General features: G+C 36.4%; 3 protein-coding genes across 12 annotated transcripts in view; 2 read left to right on the top strand and 1 right to left on the bottom strand.

Annotated features, from left to right (window-relative positions):
- The window catches only part of LOC124304579 (uncharacterized), a 46,238-nt gene extending 38,302 nt beyond the window's left edge, over nucleotides 1-7,936 (top strand). For all 6 annotated transcript variants that reach the window (XM_046762987.1, XM_046762985.1, XM_046762982.1 and 3 more), the window contains one exon: nucleotides 145-7,936. In XM_046762987.1, coding sequence (XP_046618943.1) covers nucleotides 145-379 — 235 coding nt within the window. In that variant the 3' untranslated portion in view covers nucleotides 380-7,936. The remainder of the gene's footprint in view (nucleotides 1-144) is intronic.
- Nucleotides 7,937-8,335: 399 nt separating this feature from the next.
- Nucleotides 8,336-10,762, bottom strand: LOC124304581 (uncharacterized). Of its 2 annotated transcripts, none has more exons than XM_046762989.1 (2): nucleotides 10,124-10,762; nucleotides 8,336-10,007 (listed from the first exon to the last, which is right to left on the bottom strand). In XM_046762989.1, exons 1-2 carry the CDS (start codon nucleotides 10,505-10,507, stop codon nucleotides 9,720-9,722), a joined length of 672 nt encoding a protein of 223 aa, XP_046618945.1. In that variant the 5' UTR covers nucleotides 10,508-10,762; the 3' UTR covers nucleotides 8,336-9,719. The 2 variants fall into 2 exon arrangements, with proteins under 2 accessions (XP_046618945.1, XP_046618944.1); XM_046762988.1 differs by having other exon boundaries at nucleotides 10,115-10,753.
- Nucleotides 10,763-11,432: 670 nt separating this feature from the next.
- The window catches only part of LOC124304571 (formin-like protein), a 41,399-nt gene continuing 30,601 nt past the window's right edge, over nucleotides 11,433-22,230 (top strand). For 3 of the 4 annotated variants that reach the window (XM_046762971.1, XM_046762970.1, XM_046762969.1), the window contains exon 1: nucleotides 11,434-12,138. In XM_046762971.1, coding sequence (XP_046618927.1) covers nucleotides 11,905-12,138 — 234 coding nt within the window. In that variant the 5' untranslated portion in view covers nucleotides 11,434-11,904. Of the gene's footprint in view, nucleotides 12,139-22,230 lie in introns of all 4 variants that reach the window. The other variant, XM_046762972.1, reaches the window with a different exon arrangement.

The following is a 22,230-nucleotide window of genomic DNA, read 5'->3' as shown; positions in this document are numbered from 1 at the left end:
GATTGATCGGAAATACGATTAATGGAAAAACTGAATTAATCGATTAATCGATTCCTCAAAAAACCGATTAATCACTAACATCCATTCTTTGTTCGCAAGATATTTTGGCAAAGCAGTACCGCGGTACTTGTTCTTCGTTTATAGATATTATCGTCGATCCTGCGAGCCGGATTTCGCGAGATTGGGTCGTCACCACAACCATCAGTCGCATCATCATCAGCAGCTCCACAGCGATCATCATTCCAAGAGCTGCGATTACGCGCGACGCGCAACACCGGAAACGAGCGGCACCGAAACCCAGCATTTCGGTCTACCGATTTTGAGCATCTCCGAGCCGAGTCCTCCCGACGAAATGGACCGCGTTGACGAGTACTTGTAGAATTTGCTTGCCGAGGAGTTCGTCGAGGAACTCCTCGTGTGACCGCGGAGCAAACCTCGCGTCACATTCGTCATCGTCATCGTCGTCTTCGTCTTCGTCAAGCCGTGTGAGGAGGACTTGTGATGAAAAAATACTTTACAGTCGGTAACACGCACTTGTTACATGCTCTGCGATATGAACGATGATGTTTAAACCCGGTATAACGCGAAACTTGAAAACTGAGTTAATCATGTTTGTGACGTGACGTCGGACTTCGATCATCTTATTCGAATCGGGAATTTGAAGAGATAAGAAAAAAACACCGTGCTATTTCGTTCCAGTCGTCAACGATCGGTTCTCCGCATTGTTAGTCGACGATGAAATTTAAATACGCGTTGGCAGAATCTGTAATACCAGTGAAATTTAAGCACATATCTACGTCTAATTATGATAGTGATATCAGGGACCTCGGCGTTTCTATAATTTTAATCAAGATTAAACGAAGCTTGGCTGATAATTATTAAAATCCTATACGCGTACGTATATGTATGTACGTAACAGAAAAGGATCCGGAGTCGTAACTGTACAGGTGAAAGAGCCCACGCACGCACATAGATTTACCCATGTTACGAATTAACGAACATTATTAACGGTAATTGAAAACCATCCGTTGACGTAACTCAAATTATACGAAGAATAAATGCGCGCGACGAAGGCTGTGGGAGTGATTGTTTCATCCTCGATAATTAATTCGGATATATATTTTCGCCGTATATAGTTACCAAATGCACGGCTGACGGCAAGTTTTCGTATTTGGTAAACGGCAATATGGCGCCGAAAAGATCGATCAGCTGATGAATCGTTTTGGGTGAATTACACGCTTGTGAGAACGCGGGAAACGTTGTGCAAGCCGCTTCGCTCTGCTTTCGTAACCTTAAGTTAAGAACAATTGAAAAATCGGACAAAAAACCAGTTTTATAATTAAATATGAGCGCGTAATCCATGATTTTCTTTCATTGTCAGCCGCGTTACGTCATTCGGTGAAGTGCTGAATTCATTAATTAGTTCTCTTCTCGTTAGGCTAATGAGAATCTGGATTATCCTCACAAAAAAAAAATAAATAAAATAAAAATTAACTATTCAAATTCTGAAGCTCTCGAGGTATCGATTTTTGTTTCTATCTTTTTGTCCTTTTCCATGTATTATGTATATTGAATACAAGTACCCAAAGTATTTACGAATACGAGCTGAGTATACAGTAATAGTACCAAAGTCCTTCTAACGTAAAAGTTTCAGTTTTCGGTGGCTCTTGTAACTTTATTTAATTAAAAACCCTCAAGTGAGAGACTACGGAATTTTTCGTAAAACAAATAAAAAAGCTATCAAAAGCATCAAGGCTCTCACGTAGCAGCTACACCTTCACCGAATACTTTTCTCATTTTTGTTCAATCTCTTGTTCGAAAATCTCTGGACAAAGTAGAACAACATTAGAATCAATACAGATAAAAATTATTTCTTTGAAGACCTCTTTCTTTATTTTACATTTTTTCTTTTTTTCACGTTTTCCTCCCCGTTCCTTGTTTTCTCTCACTTTATCTCCAAGGCCTGAAACAATGCTTCGTCATGCGGTTGCACAACGCGATTTTCGTAACTAATTATCTATTTATACCACGACCAGCGTTCTATATCCATATAAGGTCAACCTGCAGCGAGTTTCCCAACTAATTCGTTAATGGCATTAATTTATGTGTACTCCGATACGTGTATGCGTGCGTACGTATCTATATCACGCATAAACTATATGCCCTGACTGTACAGATACGTTCACCGATATTATTTCACGCGTCACATGTGGGGTATATTTATGTGCAAGAATTGCGTACGTATAAATAATACCTGTATACCTATATATATATATATCCATAAACGTGAGCTTTCACCTGCAACAGAAAATATGCGGCTCGCATCGATTAGAGATATGTGTAGGTATGTATTTATTTACGCACCTTGGCAATGTGACCTTCATGCAGGGTGTGTACGTGTATTCCCTTGCGCGATCATTGATCGAACGAACTCATGTGTATATATATATATAAATATATATATATATATATATATATATATATATATATATATACACATACATATGTGACGTATAAAATAGAAACGAGACTGATGCGTGGGATATGCATAGAGTTGGATGTTTTATGCAACACGTCACACTGTGGGTAGTTTTGGCATTGCGGGAAAATCGGATGAAGTGCCGAAGAATTCGGATAATTATGGTGATTTATGAGGCGAAAAGTTTAAAAAAAGTAAAGAAATGAGAGGAAAGGAAAATTATTAACGTTGAAAAATAATGATACATACCCTATACCTGCTACGTGTAGCTTTAAATACTATGAGACCAATTAAGTCAAACTGGATCGATTCCACTATCAATTCGAAAGAAATGTCGTTCCTTGTTTTTTTTTCAATTTGAAAAATTCCGAGCTTCTTTCACGGAGTGAAATTAATGAAAATCGAACCAATTGCGTATTTATAATACATATATTTTATATCAACATGTTAAGGTGAAACATCTATTATGTATAATGATCGCGTAATGACGAGCGTATTTTTTATCTTCTAAGCCCTACACGCATGCATAATTATCTATTTACACCTTATACATGTGTGTATATTTTCTAAGCAACATGACCTGTACCGTACGTGTCTCGATGTACATTTGCCTAATGCGAGACGTTACTGTATTGTACAGTGTCCATGTACCTGTGTGCTGATTCGAAAACGATATCGTTTGGAAAAATTGTTTAGCATTTACATCCCTCGTGTTATTTCACATATGTGTGACTAAACAATAATTATGTTTACCGGAAATAATCAAACATTATTCTTGATCGTCAATTTATGATCATTCATTTGAATATTATATAAATTGTAAATATATCACCAATGCGTAAAGTTTCGAGACATTGAACGAGAGAGAAATTAAGGAGAGAGATTGTACAGAATTGATCAAAGCGTGTATCCAATTTCAAAGTCAATATTCTGTCATCAATACATAATGTAATAACGTCAACATACAAGAATAACAATCGATCGGTAGTGTCTTGAACAATTTTCTACTATTGAAAATTGTATTCTTGTGTAAATTATACTTAAATTAATATACTTGTATTATAATTTATATATACATATATAATAACTGCGGAAAAGAAAAACTATTTATGATCGATTATAATAACAGTTTTAAGAATTGACTGGTTGCTTGATCGGCGAAACCCACGCTCACTAAAAATATGCCTGATGCGATTTTTTTTCTCATTGCGATAACTAGTTTAAGCGTTACAAGCTTCGCTAATAATAATAATGTGTAAAACAGTGCCATATTATTATATTTCATTGGCGAATTAGAATAGCTAAACATTCGATTTTTCCAACGTACACTTTTATACCTATACAACGTATTTCATGTATCATACATTTATCTTAAATTAATGTCGTCAAAGAAACGAATATAAGCTCCTATAGTACCTGCACAACAATTGACGTTAAAAAAAAAAAAATCGATAAAGTCCGCGATTATCGATTATTTTTTATGGTGAAAGAGAGAAAATTAATTTAACCCATCGCAAAGCAGATGCGATCTTCAATTCGATTCTACTTGGTTCAGTGCGCGAGGTCGTCACGGATGCTTAATTTATCATTCATAATTTAATTTCTCTACACATGTAAGATTCACTCGATAAAATTCGTCGCATAAAAGGTACACGTCGAATAAACGCAAATTGCTGACTTGGCCCGGTTATCATCCTGTACTTATATTATATACACACTATCCGTATACCTGTAATGGAATATTGGAAGAGTTTGCGATACTTATACGTGCTTCATGCGCTCGTCGTAATTAGCTAACGTTTCGAGCGATACTTGGCGGTTCGGTACAATCAATAACCGGTGCCCTAAATCCTAGTACAAGCTCTCGTCACTGGCCAATTATTTACTATTACATCCTCGACGTCGCAACGACTTACCCAGACGTGATTACCCCTTACGAGGATTTAGGTCGAAGCACAAAACCGTACGTAACATTCCTTTCCCCAGTTCGAGCAAGCTTTGCACGGACGTATCATTCGAGAAATGTGAATTTTCATCATTCAAGAGGTTGTATTTCTGAAAATGTTCCCTGTTCGCGTAAAAATTTTCGACGCAAAACGTCTTGGGGGGCGGATGAATCGATAACAAAATGGCGATAGGTAACCGTCATGGCCGCCGTGGACACGCTTGCGATTAAATTTTGACGATAAAATCATTTCCAGAGTTTACAAATACCCGAACGCTAACTCAAGCCAAAGAAAACCATGGCAAGAATGGTTAATAGGCGATTTCATCTTCGACGATTGCCTGAAAACTGAGAAATCGGCATGCAAAGACTAATCGTACGGGGTGTGCGTGAAGTGCGTGGTGAAGTTGAAATTCTATATTCCTTCTATTTTTAAGTTCGTGTAACGTGTCCGATGCATTGCGTTTCAACCGCGAGCTGGATAGGGATAAAAATGTCACTGTTACGTGACATCGCGTCTATTTCTCATTGCTGTTACACAGTTACACGCCTATGACGTCCCTACGTCCACTAATTATATCGATCCCTTTGACAGTTTATTTATTATTCAGTTGTACCCGCTCGATAGAGAATCCCTTCGTTGTATGTACAATGTACATACATGTGAATGTAGTGTATATATGTAAATACATAACACATACACGCAAATGTATACAGGTATAGTATCTTGTGTATTTAGGGCGAAATGAAGGCGATTTTGACGAGTGCGAAGTTAGCCGTCCGAGCGAATTCAGGGCGGCCGATCACACGAGTCAAAATTGCTTTCCGCTTGTGATGTATACATTTTTTATCCCACTCTGTTTGAAAACACGGCTTTTCAAAGCAGTGATATGGTGACCGGTGCACACAAAGCTTCATAAAATACGAGAAAGGAGCGGAAACTTCAGCGGATGGGAAAGCACAATGAGCGGCGAAGCCACCCGACTGTTCAAAAAATGATTCTCTCATTTGGTTTAACAAAGGTATTTACCGCAATTAACAAACAAAACACGATTCTTTATTTGATACAATATGTATAATTGTATTGTTTGAAATGATAAAAAAAAAATTATATATACAAATACCATTTATCGTGAGATTCTATTAAAGTATCGAGCTCTGACTAAATACAAAAAATAAATAAATCTTTTTACATTGATTGTGTTTCGTTGCTCGTCGTCAATGACGTGAAATTGGCTACAAACCGCCGTACCGTCATTATACCAATCAAGTAACTCGGGTTTGTTATTTAAAAGCCGTATTTTCAAGGGGTGTCGGATAAAAAATTTATATACTCGCAAGCATTTCATTTGTGATTCGGGTGATTTTTGCTCTGCTCAGCTCGACGAGTCATTGTTAGAAGAGGATAAGGGCAGTATTACAAGTACATAGCTCAACATATTGCCGATTGTACCAACGACGAGACGAATTTTTTTTATTTTTTTTCTTTCGCAGCTTTGCCGATTCGCTTGTTATTTGCCGGGCTGCTTGAAATTTGCAAATTTCATCAATTCCTTGGATTCGACTTATCGCAGATTTTCACCTAGCAATATTCGACTAAGCTGGTGTATTCTCAATGCTGGCTTCTATGTACGATTATTCTGAAAAGAAATCTTCACCTGTTTTCTATCTGTATCATATATACATGTCCCCGTGCTGTGTAGTGAATTACGCAATTACAATATTCGCATACACAGCTGATATGACCAATACACTCTGTCCGAAAAAAAAAAAATAAAAATTAATCATCGTTGCCTTTCGATATCATAAGTATATCCAATCAATTTTTTTAATAACGATGAATTTTATTCTTTTCCCAACATATCGGTGTAAAATTTATGACCAAAACTGCTATTTTTCCGGCACAGTTATAAGGGCAGTATACTATTATATAGTACCTATTAGGTGTAACTTGTCGCATTTGTCTCTACCTGTACATATTATATGTGTACGATATTATACGTGAATGATTCTTAATTTAAATGTATAAAAAATATGAAAAACTATGTCCGTGATCGGTAATTGGAAGATGCACATCGTTGCGGATTATAATTCGCGGGAAAATCTATATGCGTTGTAACTCGTATCTGGGATATCTGATGTCACAATGGGGTCCAATGATATGTTGTTGATTAAAAATTCGAAGTGAATAAATGAATAAAAATTAAAGAAACAAACACATATGGTATATTATATTATACATTTACATATATATATATATATATATATAAACATAAAATACGTGGTCAATTCTTATTATTATACGTATATAATGGGTACATGGTATAAAATTTTTAACTCTAACGATATGTTGTAACATCGGTTTTTTTCCCGTAGAGCTTACGTCCTTGTAAGATACATTATACACGTAAACGCGTAAAGACCGCTGCTTGGTTAAATATCGATTGAAATTACCCATCATATCCTTGATTTTATTAATAAATATAATTATTGTACATACGCATATACATATAATCATGAGTTATTAAAGTGAATTATTTCATTCGCATCTTAACGTTACTCAAACTTTCATCCAACTTGACGATATGTTGAAAGGTGTTTTTCGTATAAGAACTGAGTCAGTGTTAAATATATATCAATGTTACACTGTATAGATTAATCGCAATCATAATTTACATACGCATCAAAAATAATTCAAGTTTTATGTACTCGGTGCGAGATCCTGGCGAATATCTTGGCAGACTCTTAATACTATATAGCTATATTGAAATATGAAAAAGAAAAGCTTCGCAAAGGGTAGGAAGAATAAATGTTTACAAAAATAACTGGTGCAGGTTCATGGTTTCATACGTTTATTCGAAATTACGTTCTTGTTTATTATCATCATTTCATGTAATAATAGGTATGTGACAATACGTATACATGGTCAGATATTTTACTATAGAAACAAAAAAAAAAAAAATGTATGTATTATATACAATTATCCGCAAATGTCTCTAATCGTTATCATAGAATATTTGTACTCTTTTGTTGTTTCTTTCATATTTAATTAGCTCGTTATTGTTATTTTATATGTTACCTACGTCGAAAATTGGGGATGACAAAAGAGAAAAATTGACCAAAAAGTGTGACGAATCTTAAAAAACATAATCAAAACGATTCGCGAGTCATTATATTCACGTATTATTGTATAACAACATAACTAATTGTACAAATGATCGAATTATCCTTAAACTGGCGATAACATTCATGCGAATATATCGTCAATAAATCAATATGAATAATACAACATATGAATGTACTGATTCAAATCTTTCCTATGAATGGCAAAATCGTATTGTACTAATATTTAACGCTGTGAAATTTCTTCTGCTTTACTACGTAGTATATTTTAAATAAACGTTTGAAAAAAAGAAAAGGGAGGATTGCCAATGTTGTATATTATGCACGCGAGTAATAAATCATATTACGATGATAATAATAATATAGTTATATATCACTATTTATTAGCACGCTATGTAAAAAAAAAAAAAAAAAAAAACAGACGATACCTCTTTCCAATAATAATAAAAATAATAATTACAGTAATATGTTTATGCGCTGTTAGTTTTTTTTTTTTTTTTCTTCTCTTTCTTTCTTTTTTCTTTTTTGTATATACGTACATACGTAGGTACGACTATTGACAAGTTTTGAAAATTCTTTGAATATATGGAAATATATGTATATCTACTTGGTATTCATTACGCTAATTGCATGTGTGCCTAAGCACTTATTAAAATATTAAAACATTCAATTATCATTGAATATTTTCTCGACTCAACATTACTATTCCTTTACTATTTTAATTTTCTATTGTTTGAATCTATTTGCTGATTCTCCGAATTGAATTAATGCAGTTCTGTCACACTTTGAATGAATTCTCGTCACAAACATTTTTTGAGAATGATAAAATGCAATTATTTGTACCGTTTTTTTTTTTTTTTTTTTTTCTCGAGAAATAGGATGCGGAAAACATTTACCAATACTGGGCATTCTTCGAATAGATCCTGAGAACACGACGAAAAATCGGAAGAAGTTTCGTGTACTTGGTTCGACGGGAATAACACTAACATTGCAAGCGAAAGGGCAAAATATAGGTTTTCATTTTTTCTTTCAGATTCGGGGTCGCAAAAAATTGAAGCGATCCTAGGCAATCTTTGTTTGGAGGCTAGGAATTTTCAGAAAAATCGACGTGACAACCCGAAATCTTGCTCAAAAGAAACAAAAGCGAGTAGTCTGAAACCTATCACGATGAAACCACACATTACGAAAAAAAAAAATTTCGGTTTTGAAATTGTTGTTGGTGGTTTAAGGCTCGAAAATAAATAGACTGACGCGTATTTAGTTCTATTGAAAAATCCCAGACTTGGCAATTTCATTGGGTGCTCCCCTTGAACGTAGGGTTGAAAAAAAAAACTTCATGCTTTGATGAAAAATAGTAAATATGGTAATACAGAATGTTCACAATCCTGTAAAGTGGTGAAATTTTACAAGACGCTAAACAAGGCGTGATCAGTTGTTATTACTATTAATATTTACATTTAAGGAAGTTTAAAACTTTCGTTTTCAACCTCAAATTGCACTAAGACCTAATTCGAATTGTATAAAATCTCAGAAACACTGTCCTCTGATATCAAAGCAATGTGATCGCAACCTTAGAATCCCATCGCGTTGTAATGACAAGTTTGACTACGACGTCATGTAGAAAGCGATAAAAACAGTCACAATTTTATGCAGATTAACAAACAACCTCAAATCGGCATTTATACGAAACGGTAAAAAAAAAAATTCGTTTAGTTATGAACAAATTACGTGTTAATCTTCCAAAGAATATGTTTTGCAATGCGCTAATTTTTAACCTTTTAGAAAAAAGGTTTACTGCTCTGTGAATATTAAAATACGTAAATAAAAAAGAAATAAAAATTGCACATCAATGTCAGTAAAAACAGTTATTTATCATCACAGCCAGGAATAGTGAGATATAATATAATGTTTTTCTGTTATCGTAATATCATTTCCCTACTTTTATCTCAGCATACCGAAAGTGGTTGCACTGCTGATATGACATCCTAACAAATCTGCTTTACAGAGAAGAGTAAAAACCGTTGTGAGTATAAATTTCACGCAATTGTTAGTCATTGTTGGAAGTTTACGAAAGAAAAAAAATTTAAATAATAATTCTATATTCTAAAATATTTACACATACTCGTTACATATTTACATTCATCGGTATTAAACCGATCTTTTAGGACTTTACTAACTTGGCATTGTTTTCGTTTCTGATTTTTCATGGGCAGCTATCTGTGACTCTTGACTTTCAGAGCTGGAATTCTTGCCGTTAGAATCAACGGTCAGATTGCCCATTAAAATACTTCCGCAGGAACTTCCACTGGCATCGAGATTCGTAGAATCATTGTTGCGTCCGCAGAAAGATTGCGACGTTTCCAATTTTGTCATAAGGTCAGCCCAGGGATCCTCCAGCATTGACTTGGCGTCGACGTAAGCCGATATGTCTGTTTGCCTACGCACATTTTTCTGATGAGACTGTAATCGAGTAACGTAAGAGTCAGAACGTAACAAAGAAAATCAACTATCGTCAAAGCGTATTTTGCTATTATATTCAAATACATTCAGCTTCGCTGTTACGAAACCTTTCTCACCCCTCGTGGCGAGAATTGATGCTTGTGAAAGAACTTGGGAGAATTGGAATCGTTAAAACTTGTCCTGGGACTGTCGAGGTTGAAACTGTATCTATGCTGATTGAAGTCTCGACCTCGTTTTTGCCCGCGCCAATTTCCGCTACTTCTCGGATGATAATCAACGGGAGTGCTGAATCCGAGGGGGATAAAATCGTCCCCGGTACTCTGTGGCGAGGCGTCGTTTCGCCCGGGTACAAAACACTCGTACTTGTCGGCTTGGAACTGACCATAACCTCCATAACCTCTTCGATTCCCAGGATTTTGACGCCAATCTCGCGTTCCCCAGTCGTAACTTTTGTTACGCCTGTCACTGCCGCTCGGCGCACTCAATCGAGACTTTGGCATGTTTTATATGCCAATATTACGTTTCTCACGGTTTTAATAAACTCTGAAAACACGACGCAGGATCGGGTTCGTGGCTTGCAATAGTTATTTATTTACGCTCATAGCGTCACCCGGAGGTTGACGAAGCCGAGCACTGTAGCAGAAAAAAAAAAGGTACGCGTAAAATGGAGTGGAGGGATGTAAGTCATCCGTGAGCCATGTAATTGTAAAGACTTAAGTTCTTCATTTTTAATAAATTAACATTTCATTCCATGTTTCGTAAATACATCTCATGTGACAAAAAATTATTTAGTTAGTTTTTAATTCTCAGCATATCCCCTACAAGGTGTTAAGATAGTCAACTAGCTCGGTAAGTTAGGGTACTGCGATTAACTCACCCTCTCGAGCTTGCTTTAAACATTGAGTTACGTATTAGCTCTGGCTCCTGGGTAATATTATATGCTGGCTTAGGGCATTGAATAAGCCAAGTGTTGATCGACAATTTTTTCTTCATACTTCAATTCAACATTCATGCAATTCGCAGTATTCATGAATACGCGAAGACGGTGAAAACGTTGCCGCCATGACGGTCGGTAAAAGCAGATTCGCCACCTCTTTCTAATACATGAAATAGAAAAGAACAGAAGACCGTTGTCGACGTCGGCCAATCAAACAGGCGCACCACAGATCCATTACAGATCGCGTATAAGTCTATGGTAGTACCGCACGCGCTGACCGTAGACGTCGGTAAGTCAGATATCACGGTATTCGGAAATCTCTCACCGACGTAGAGATGTCGCGTCGATTCGAATCACGCTAAATTTTCCGCGGTTAAAACCGGGGTACATCTGTGTGAACGAATATTAGTTGCCGCGATGGGCGCTCGAAGCGAAGGTGCGCGACGATCGATTCAGCGAGCGGAGATGAGAGTTGTCGGGGAGTTACAAACCGCAGAAGCAGTAGGTGGCTAGAAGCGAAAGGCTGGAGTCTGCGATCGAGATTTCTTACAAAGTTATCGTAGTTTCGTCGCAATGAATGGTGTCGTTTCGCGGTGCAGGGTACCTGTTGCACGCCGCTGCGCGTACTCGGTCGGGTCGTCTGCGCGTATTTGGTGATAACAATAAAGGCGCGGGAATAACGAGTGCGGACACGTTAAAAGTGTTGGAAAAAAAGCGTGAAGATATCAACGAAAATCGCGATGACATCCCGAGGGTGAGGGAGGAGATTTCGCTCCGCGTCGCGTGTCGTCGTCTCGTTATCCGCTCGGCCAACCCGCCGGGGGTTGCGTGCTCATCATCCGCCTTCGCGCGTGTTGTGCGACGAAAGTGTCATCGCAGTGTGTACCAGCGTTAAAAGCCAGGAAATTACCACCGAGCCACGGTGATAAGTTGGCGTGCGCGCGCGTGCCCGGGAAAACAATGGGAATCGCGCAAAGCCGCAGAGGAGACACGACCGACGGCGGAACGAACGCCGGGGATCATAAAAGGGGGAATGGCACCACTGCTCAGCATTACTCTTCTCAGCACAGTCCCGGATCCGGCATGGGCACCTTAGGCGGGCCCCACAACAGAGCTGGGAGCCTCAGAGGCCCTCCTCCCAGACTCCCGATGCCCGACGCGACCGAGCTGGAAAGCCGCTTCGCCAGAGTCCTGGTAAGTTTCCCTCCTTTTTCCTCCTTTTTCCCGTAACGCACCCACGACGAAGCTTCAATGGATCGTGAAACCGAGTCGCGTTTCTGACGTTTCCGGGCCTGGTGATATTTTCGACATTTTTTTGTTTTTCCCTGACTTATCTTTTGTTTACGACCTGCTCTAATTGACGTCGATGACGAATATTTTCCGAGACTCAAGTTCCCCAACTTTCGTCGATAACTAACTATTCCGTACCACGTGAAAGTGGTCGAGGTTTTTCCATTGACCTCGAAAATTTTAGACATGAACGAACACGCGTGAAATTCTTAGCGTCGATCATATCAGGCTGAATTTGGTAACGTTAACGCTAGGAAACCTCTGGCTGAAAAATCACCGTTATTCGGCAATTTAAAAACTTATACTTTCAACGAGTTTGATTTTCAAAATTAAACTATATCTTGTTTGGAATGGTTTAATAATTCTGGGTCTTTGTTAGAGGTGCAAGGTAGCGACTTTTTCTTGAAACCGTGATAAAACAAAACACTTGCATTTCGAATTCTTCGTTCCATCAAAGCGTATGACCTTAAAAGCTATTGTAAGAATATGAAAATAGTAAATTTTCCCTCAATTTTTCGTTACGATAACGCGACTAACTTCAGCCTCGTCGATTTGTCGCATGGCTGATTAAACAATTTTCATCATGTTTTGAGCCAGGCTTTGAAGTTGTTCGCGAGGATAACGTGACTACATTTTCAGCGCTGAACATACTCACATTTTACCTTAACGATGCATGTTGAGAGAAAATCGTTACATCGCATCTTTCGAATTGTCAGAAATGTAGTGAACCGTGATTATAAAAAAAACGTAGTGATATTCCGTAAAACCAACTTCCTGAAAGTTGTTAGAAGAATGATTTTTTCCTCAACGTTTCTTCACATTAAACTCTACGCTGCTGGTGTTATTTTTCAATCTCTCAAAGATCCGAGAACAATTCTTGTCCACTAAACGTTATTATACTCGATCGATTACAGTTTATCATAATTTTGAATCGCACATCGCCCACTTTTTAATCATATTCCGGAACGTTGATCAGTGCGAAGGATAACTGACGACAAACATAGAGGAAAGAAGAAGTTGGTTGAAAAAAAAAAAATTAAATCCTGTCAAACAATCGTCGTGTTTGTTCGGTTTTAATATTACTTACTATGTTTGCGCAAGCTGAGCGGTTATTTCGACAAACCGATTGGCTCCTCCCTAAGAGATATGAAAAACAAAGAGATCCATTCAAACATATATTCCGAGTGGGACCCCTTGGCTCGTTCGTCCTTCTTCTTCTTCTTCTTTCGTATTTCTGTATTGTACACATGTTCGTCCGACTCGGCTCCGCCTTTAGGTCGGTCTCGTTATCAACCAGTCCTTTCCTCCTCTTCCTCCTCCTCCTCCTCCTCCTCCTCATCTTCCTTCATCCTTCCCCTCCGCTGCGGTCTCGTTCTCTCCCTCCTCTCCTCTTCCACGCCATATCCAATTTAGAGCAATAACTCAATGGATATAATAATATCATGAATGTAGTTACTGTTTCGACTGTTCCCGCCTCTGCCTCCCCTGTCTTCTTCACCCCTCAAATAAACTCCGCAGTACCATGCTGTTATTACAGACGTTACACACACGCGTAAGCAACGAACGCTGTTTCTCTCAGCACTCCATCCGATCGTGTTTTCACTACTTCCAACCCCTTATCGACCGGCATCCTTACAAATCGAGACTCCCGTTCGTTCATCTTCATCCTCGTCGCGTCATCCTGACACGAACCTGTTTTCAACCGGTTAGAAACTCCCACGGTGCATATAAATAAAAATGGAAAATTCATTTAGCTTTTGTCGAGGTATCCGAGTGATCTATGAGGCCGAAGTTAGTAACCGTATCGAAACGTTGAAAAACAAAATTACTATCCTGCACCTTTCGAATAACTGGTAAAGTTGAGTTTACAAAATCTGAGTTTATTCAAGCTTTTTATTAACTGTTTCCCAACGTAAAATCACGAGTTTTTCGTGTAAAAAGATCGGTATTTCACCATTACAGAAATGTCTGAAATGCACCAAGTCAGGATAACATAAAACGTATTCATACGTTGAGAACTTGACCACTTCAAAGTCACTATAAACTTGTTAAACAGTAATTTTTCTTGTCAATTAGTAAGTTACCAACTTCAATCTCATATAAATCTTCGATTACAAAGAAAGAAAGAACAACATTTAACCCTGCTTCGAGTTTCCTTAAAAAACGACGCTCCTAGAGAAAAGAGATGCGAATAAAATTGAAATAATTAAATTGTCTAATTAGACGCTGATCATTCTAGCTAAGAAGCCTTTCGGCTAGACAGTTTCGCGCCGAATCAACTTTTCACGAGTTGTGCGATGCATACCTCCGTGCACGTGATTTACACAACTTACCGACCGAGTAATAACAAGACCGGTACATACATCGTTCCGGAACGCGCAACCCACGCGTCCAAGAATGCTAAATTATGATAAGTGCGTATTGTTCGAAAGGTCGTCTTCCTGCTTTGGCCTCATGCAGGATAGTCAAACCTCGCGTCGTCCACCGCGCGTTAAAACAAAACACCTGAATTCTTCTACTGCATGTCAGTAGGCTTATTCAGAAAAACCGTGAATTACTCCGCCGTCTCCTACTTACATCCTCGATGACGATTACGAACCGGTTTAAATGTGTGTATTATCTTTCTACCACTTACCATTTTACTCTCGTAGCGTGCAGCGAGGTGTCGAGATGACGATGAGATAATATGAGAAACGGAGATAATTATCTAGGATGAAATTAGCAACGTTAACGTAACGGAATTTCGGGGGAAAAAATATCATTATTTTTGCGCGATTTGAGAATTACTTTCAAAGTATATCAGTATGTTTTGTTTATCAAGATTTACCTGAACATCGGACAATCCCGTTGGTGCGAAGTAACGATTTTAACCAGGTTCAAGTTAGTAGCGTTAATCGTAACAAAATATTGATACTAAAATCAGGCGTTTTCAATATTTACAACTACTTTGAAAGAGTTTACATTTCCAAAATCTAAATACACTCTGCTTTTGAAAAATGGATCATTCGATTTCAATAGAGAAATAATCATTCTTCCTAAAAATGAATCGTTACAGTAACCTTACTAACTTCAACCTCACGATGATTAGGCGGCGAAGTTTACTCGAGATGATCGGTTTTACGAGACGCGAGATAATTGCAGGCTTAGAAACGCAAGATCCAAACGTAACGCATTTGTCCGAATAGCGTGTAGAAAATTACTACGATCGATCAATTTATTCGTTCGTTCATTCATTCATTCATTCGTCGCCACAAAAGAATGAAGAAAAACAGTAGTGATCAGAAAATAACGAAACTAAAAAGTTTGATTCATATTTTATATGATTATTAAATATCCTTGCGTTATTATCAGCGTTAAAACATTTTCTCTCTTCTAATTATTCAAATAGGTACTATAAATTTATTTTCTCAGATCGGTTAAAATCATTTTCTATCGTTTACATTATTGTCTGGTCATAATTGTATAATTTCTCTTTCTCCCACTGGTGTAATTAATTAGTCGAAAGTGCGTCAGGGGTATAATAATAATAATATATATATATATATATATATATCTGTATAATATTATAGCTGCGCTTGTCGCGTTATTTTTAACAGTTCTTCCGATCATCGACGGAAAACGATCGAAACGTCGATGAAGTAAATACAAATCGCCCTATTACCGCATTTTATTGCACTGTGTAATATATATATATATACTAAGAATCCGCTGGTCTATGTGGTTTTTTACTAATCCGGCTGAATCGTCGAAACGTGAGCCGGTGAGTTAAGAGCTGAAAGGTCGAATGCTTAATTAATTAGACTCTAATCACCGATCGGAAATGCGTGAGCGATACAGTACAGACTGTATTATAAGCTTGATACGCGAAACGTCTTTGAGATTCTAAATTCTGGTGAGAGTCAAGATTGTGTGTCCGATATATGAATTGAATCTTTTTTTTTTTTTTTTTTTTAAATAAATAAATTAATAGAATTCGTATAAAATATCCCGAGTTATCAAAAGTTGCGAAAAAGAAGAGAAATAATTTTTTTTTTTGTCAATTATTAATTATAACCTACGTGCAGACGTAAAAGAAAAATAAACAAAAGGAAAATAAGTTGTTTTATTATGATCTACGTTTTACTCGCTGGTGTGATAGTGAAATAACATATACGAGTTTCAATAAATACGATAAAACTCGTTACGCTACATTCGTATATTAAATATATGTATACATGCATATCCTATATACCCAGTGAAAGTATTAAGAAATTAAACTCTACTGCACGCAAACGCAAATGTAATGCCCGCGCAATAATGTGTATTTCGAAATAGCCGAATTATCGTATTCGAAAAATTTTCTCAATCGTAACCAAACGCGCGGTTACAAACATTATGAATTAGTTTAATTATACGTATGCGATACATACATATCGATTTTTCCTTTCCAACAAAATGCTTCTTATCCACCGATCTACCAGATTGACTTTTACCACTACTGTTACTGAAATTGTTCGACGATTGCACATCGTTATCCAAATGGCTTTACGCTTACCGCCCGTCTGCTTGCACGTTATCCAAAGAGATCTGTATCGATTTTAAACAACCAGCGGCAAGTTGAATATAAACTATGATTCTTAAAATAAAACCAAATCATTTGGACCGGTTACCAAATCCGATACCTACCTAGTTACCGTAACAACAAAACTAGCGCTACAATTATTGTTGCAATGTACGAGTAATCAGGCAAAAGAGAAACTTGTATATTACTTGTCGCGCGGTATTTCGACGCATGCATTTAATTAATTAATTAATTAATTAATCAATCAGTCAATCAATCAATCATCAATTAATACTTCACATCCTGATTTTTGTTTTTGCTGATTATTTTTTTGCTCCTTATTTCAGATATGTATGTATATATATACTTTACGTATTATAAATGTGTGTCAAAACGAAGCGTGATATCACCAGTTATCCTCGACAACGACGACGACGACGTCAACAATTTTAATGACTAAAAAGTCTGCGCGGCGTGTGAATCATACCATCTTATATCTCATACCGCTTATTCTCGAAAAAATTGTGTTTATAACGTAACAACACACACACACACACACACACATACAAATATGCTCATAATACGAGCTTCGTAAAACACGTACGGGATAATATAGCTATATATGTGTATGTATATGTGTGTGTGCAACCCGTTTATGCATGAAAGACTGGCTGTGAGGTGACGTCAGCTCCGCGTGGTTGCTTCTCTTCTCCAGTTTAAAGTTCTTCTCCCTTTATTCTCCATCTCCTCTTATTTCCATGATGACGATGATGATGATGATGATGATGATGATATTACGCATAATGTATATTCCATGCATAATAATAATAATAATAATAACAACAATAATATCACCACCACCACCACCACGCGTATGAAATTATGATAGTGGCGAAGGTAAATTAGGCAGGGAACCAACCGCCCCCCCCTTTTTTTGTTGGTTTTTTCTGTCTTTTTTCTTTCCCCATTTCGTCGATTATAACAACGTGAGAAATCCGGATGTTGGCTCTGTTAATGTCCGGTTAATCGATGGCTCGATTTCGAAGAGCATTTACAAACTGCGTTTAATATACGTTACAAGAGTTTAAATTGTACCAACGGAATATTTTTGGCATTCGCGGATTGTTTGCGTGATTTGGAATTCAGAAGGCTGTGTTAGATCGTTGATCGCAGTTTGAAGCGTAGAGTGTTTTACGGATCCTTGGATATCCTTGAATCTTGGGAAACAAGAATTGCTCCTCAAGTCCTGTAAATGACCTGAAATGTTTTAATTTATTCTGGAAATGTCGACGTGACGAAATTTTTTATTTTTTATTTACATTTTTTTTTTTTTTTTTTATCATTCGAACAATTAACCAACTTCTTATCCTGTCCTTAAAAATTTGTAAATGATAAGATAATAAATATGTTGATATTTAATTTGTTCGTTTTGTTTTTTTTTCTCTTTTCTTTTCTTTTCTTTTCTTTTCTTCTTCACCGTTGCAGAATATTTAATAATTTAGTCATACGTACTTTCATTCGCGAATATGTTGCATTCACTTGTCGTACGAAATTTGTATTTGTATCGTCAGACAGTATAATTTTCTTGCGTTTTACAGTTGAAAGAAGTTGGTCGTACGCTTGAATGAGCGAAATTAAAATCAGGAGGCATTGATGTCACTTGCAAAACATTTCGTTCATTTATATATAATATATATTTATTTTGCTGGTAAAAAAGCATCCCGTTAACGGAAAAATTGTGAATTTATGATATGGTTTTTTTTTCTTTTTTTTTTTTTTTTTACTTTTTATACATGACATCGATACATATTATATGTATAGTAGATTACCTTTGCAAGGCCGCTTCGCTTTTCGCGTGATTCCGCCGCTTTCACGAGAGTTTCTGCTGCGAAAACGAGAACGAGAATGAGAATGACTCATTCACAGGGTCGCGGGAAATAATCGTTGCTAATCCGAACCGCGAATAGATATCTAATTTTTTTTTCACCCCTCTTTTTTACTCAACGTCTTACAACGTCTAAAAATACTTATTTTCGCCGAGATATTTCCAATTCAGTTCTGTATACGTGTGTATAGTAACAAAAGTTTGATTTTGTTGAAAATTTTCGTCATCGATTGTCTCAACTCTGAAACAGTGTCGTGAATTTTTTTCACATTTCTTATTTAACTGGTTAATTATTTATAAATATTGAGAGTAATTTTGTAGCGAAACTTTTTCTAAATTCTCAAATCTGTAGTTTCTTTTCCATACATTTCAAGATGGGTCGATTTTTTCCACATTTTTTCACTTGGAACATTTCTATACCGGTTCCGTTATGGAGCGATTTTTGTTTATTGTTTCTTTTTTTTTTTTTTTTTTTATTTTTTGGAACATTCAACTAATTTCAATCAACTTCATAATAAAACCGGCCTAGAAATATTCAAAGTAAAAAATAAAAGTTTTGATAATTCTTCACTAATTTTCAAACCGTTTAAACGATGTTAAAAAAATCAGAAATAAAATTCGTCCATCATGGATCCGTTATTTAAATGTTTGATAGAGAAAATACCGTTTTTCAGAATTTGTTTAGAATTTTGTAAAGGTTCTTTTCAACATCACTCTTAATACTTATATATAATCAACTAATTGAATCAAAAATGTTAAAAAAAAAAAATACAGTGTGCTGTTTCACAGTTTAAACAATTACAGTAAATTGTTTGAACAAAATCTGAAATGAGGAGGGTCAGACGTTGATAGGATTTTCATGGAATTCTCCATATATAGTTTGAGTATAACTTTGATTTGTATCACTGATCAAAGATGACCGTTGCCCCGATCATTGCACAAATCGTATATATATATATATAATAACAAGGTTTCGTATTATGTAATCGTAACGAAACGTTACTTTTGATAATAACGTATCGACAGTTTTTCATGCGAATATACCTATAAAATTTCATTCGAGGCTTTCAAAGATCGGACAATAAAAAAAAAAAAAGAACCAATATTCAAACAAATTGTGGGAGAATACATTTTTTGCCAAATTTTTCGCAACTCGAGGAAAAAATCGTGCCGGTTCTACCGGATCGGAGACGAGTGGTGAGGGAGAAGGGCAGCAGTTCTTTTTCTAAACAACAATGCAGCTTGTACCTAATATATATTGTGTGTGTGTGTGTATATATATATATATATATATATATATATAGATGTGTAGGACAGGCTGCATAAACGGTGCAGCGGACTGCAAGCGACTAGCTCTGCTGCTGTGCAACGGGGCGCCTACTGAAATATCTCCAGGAAAAGATAAAACTACCAAGTCTATATTTAGACGAGCAACTCTCCTCCTCGTTCTCCGGGGTTCTCATACTTTTGCCTTTTCGATATTATCGATCTATGCATGTATGGGGTTTTGTACAACGTGTTTCGTAAACTGAGCAGGGTGGCCGGACATCTGGAAAACCTGGAAGATTCGGGGGATTTTTAATTCGGCGATGGGATTGAGAAAACAAAAAAAGAAATGGAAATACAAATCGTCCGTCATGGGAATTAGAAATGATTTTTTTTAAGGTGACTGGTTTATTTAATTTCTGTTTTCTATTTATTTATTTATTTTATTTTCTTTTTTTTTTTACCGAGGAGAAAACAAACTGGCTTCAACTTATTTTTTTTTTCGTAGCTATGTAATTGCGGTAAAGAATGACAATGTTTAAGGACCGAGCGGTAACCGGAACTAAAAATTTCTCTCGTCTCCCCCTAATGTACACACATGGGGTAACATAACCAGCACAGCGAATTAATTAACCCGCATATATTGCTGTCCCGTTTGCAGAGGGATCGTTTAGCCCTGAAAATTCAGAGGCTCAAGTTTAAGTTTAAGCTTGAAGAGCACGTGGCGTGCGGTGCAGTCTTCTTTATAACGACGAAAGGGGATATCCCCTCCATCGTCCCTCTCCCCTACGCCCTTAAAAAAAAAACCCCCACTATAAACGGCCCTGGACGTAGGATATAAATCTATAAATGCACCAAAGGGGCACCGATACACGTTATATACCCATAGATGTAATAATGTACGTATTTTCCTGCACATCTAACTCACAGCTATATTCAGATTGTACACGCTTCGACGGTCGTTCCTCCTCCTCCTCCTCCTCCTCCTCCTCCTCCTCCTCCTCCTCCTCCTCCTGGACCCGTTATATACGTCTATTAATAGGGAAATTAACTCTAAGGAGGCGAGAACTGACGGCAAACTTTATATATATATATATATACTTATTTCGATCATTACATACACGCGTACGTACGTGTAATAATGCTCGAAAACTATGAATGAAAACTAATCGAAAAAAATTGAAACATGTTTTTTTTTTTATTCTTTTTCTTTTAATTTTTTCCCCCAATAACCTACAACGATTACTACTCGATCACTTTGCTCTATATGTATGTAATATATATTATTATTATTATTATTATACGCAAATCAAATTTTGTAACAACATTCCGGACGCTATTATTTATACATCCGAGAAATGTCATGTTTAATTATTGTTATTATTATTATTATTATTATTCTTTTCTTAAAAAAACCGTATATAAATCTTATGTGGAATAATTATATATATTCAAGATATTTACTTCGCTTTCATTGATTGATTGTTCATTAGATATGATATTTATTGTTATGAAAATTTTTTACAATTAATATAGCGTATCTTGGATCGTAATATCGTCGATAACGTACGTAATATTTTTCGTCGTCCTTTTCAACCCTGCATCACTTTTGTCACATCGTCCGCCTTTATTCACCTTTCTCTCTCTCTCTCTCTCTCTCTCTCTCTTTTTTCTTTCTTCCTTTCTCTCTTTCTTCCCTCTTCCTCCTCCTCCCCCTCTCGACTCAGAAACGCGCCCGCGGCCAACCTCCTGTCGACTTATTCAGTTTTATCCGTTCGTGAAAGTCCTCCATCCACATGCCACGATGCTGTTACAGAAGGAAAAATAATATAGTGGGATAGGAAGAGCTTGAATTCATTTTTACCTAATAACGTCAGAAAAATTGTACCATCATGTTCGATACTTATATATATATATATTATAATATATACGTTCAGATCACTCCTAAAAAACGATATATACATATATATAAACTGTAAACTTATATACATATATAAATATATAAATATATAAGATTGAATGATAAAAAATTTGAAACTACGATTATTGAAAAAAGACATTGTATATGGCTAAGTCGATAATTGTGGAACGATTCCAGTTTTCCATAATTTTTAATTATTTCCCAGCTATTTCAGTCAATTTTTTATAATCCAATTAATTGTCATTAATTCAGGTGAATTAGAATAACATCACAATTCTATCTAGTCATTTTCCTTCCGGATATTATCGATAATATCCGCATTTCGTTTCTGTTTTCGATACATCACGTGACAAAGTTTTACTTTCCTCACATAATAGTCACGGT

This window comes from Neodiprion virginianus, chromosome 5, assembly GCF_021901495.1.
Source record: "Neodiprion virginianus isolate iyNeoVirg1 chromosome 5, iyNeoVirg1.1, whole genome shotgun sequence".
Lineage (NCBI taxonomy): Eukaryota > Metazoa > Arthropoda > Insecta > Hymenoptera > Diprionidae > Neodiprion > Neodiprion virginianus.
The sequence above is the reverse complement of the archived record's forward strand: the minus strand, read 5'-3'. Positions and strand labels throughout refer to the sequence as shown.

Coding starts and splice junctions, on each gene's coding strand:
- LOC124304581 (XM_046762988.1), bottom strand. CDS start 10,507: ATGCCAAAGTCTCGATTGAGTGCGCCGAGCGGCAGTGACAGGCGTAAC. Junction 10,008..10,114: donor CGCCACGAGGGGTGAGAAAG/GTTTCGTAACAG, acceptor ACTCGATTACAG/TCTCATCAGAAAAATGTGCG.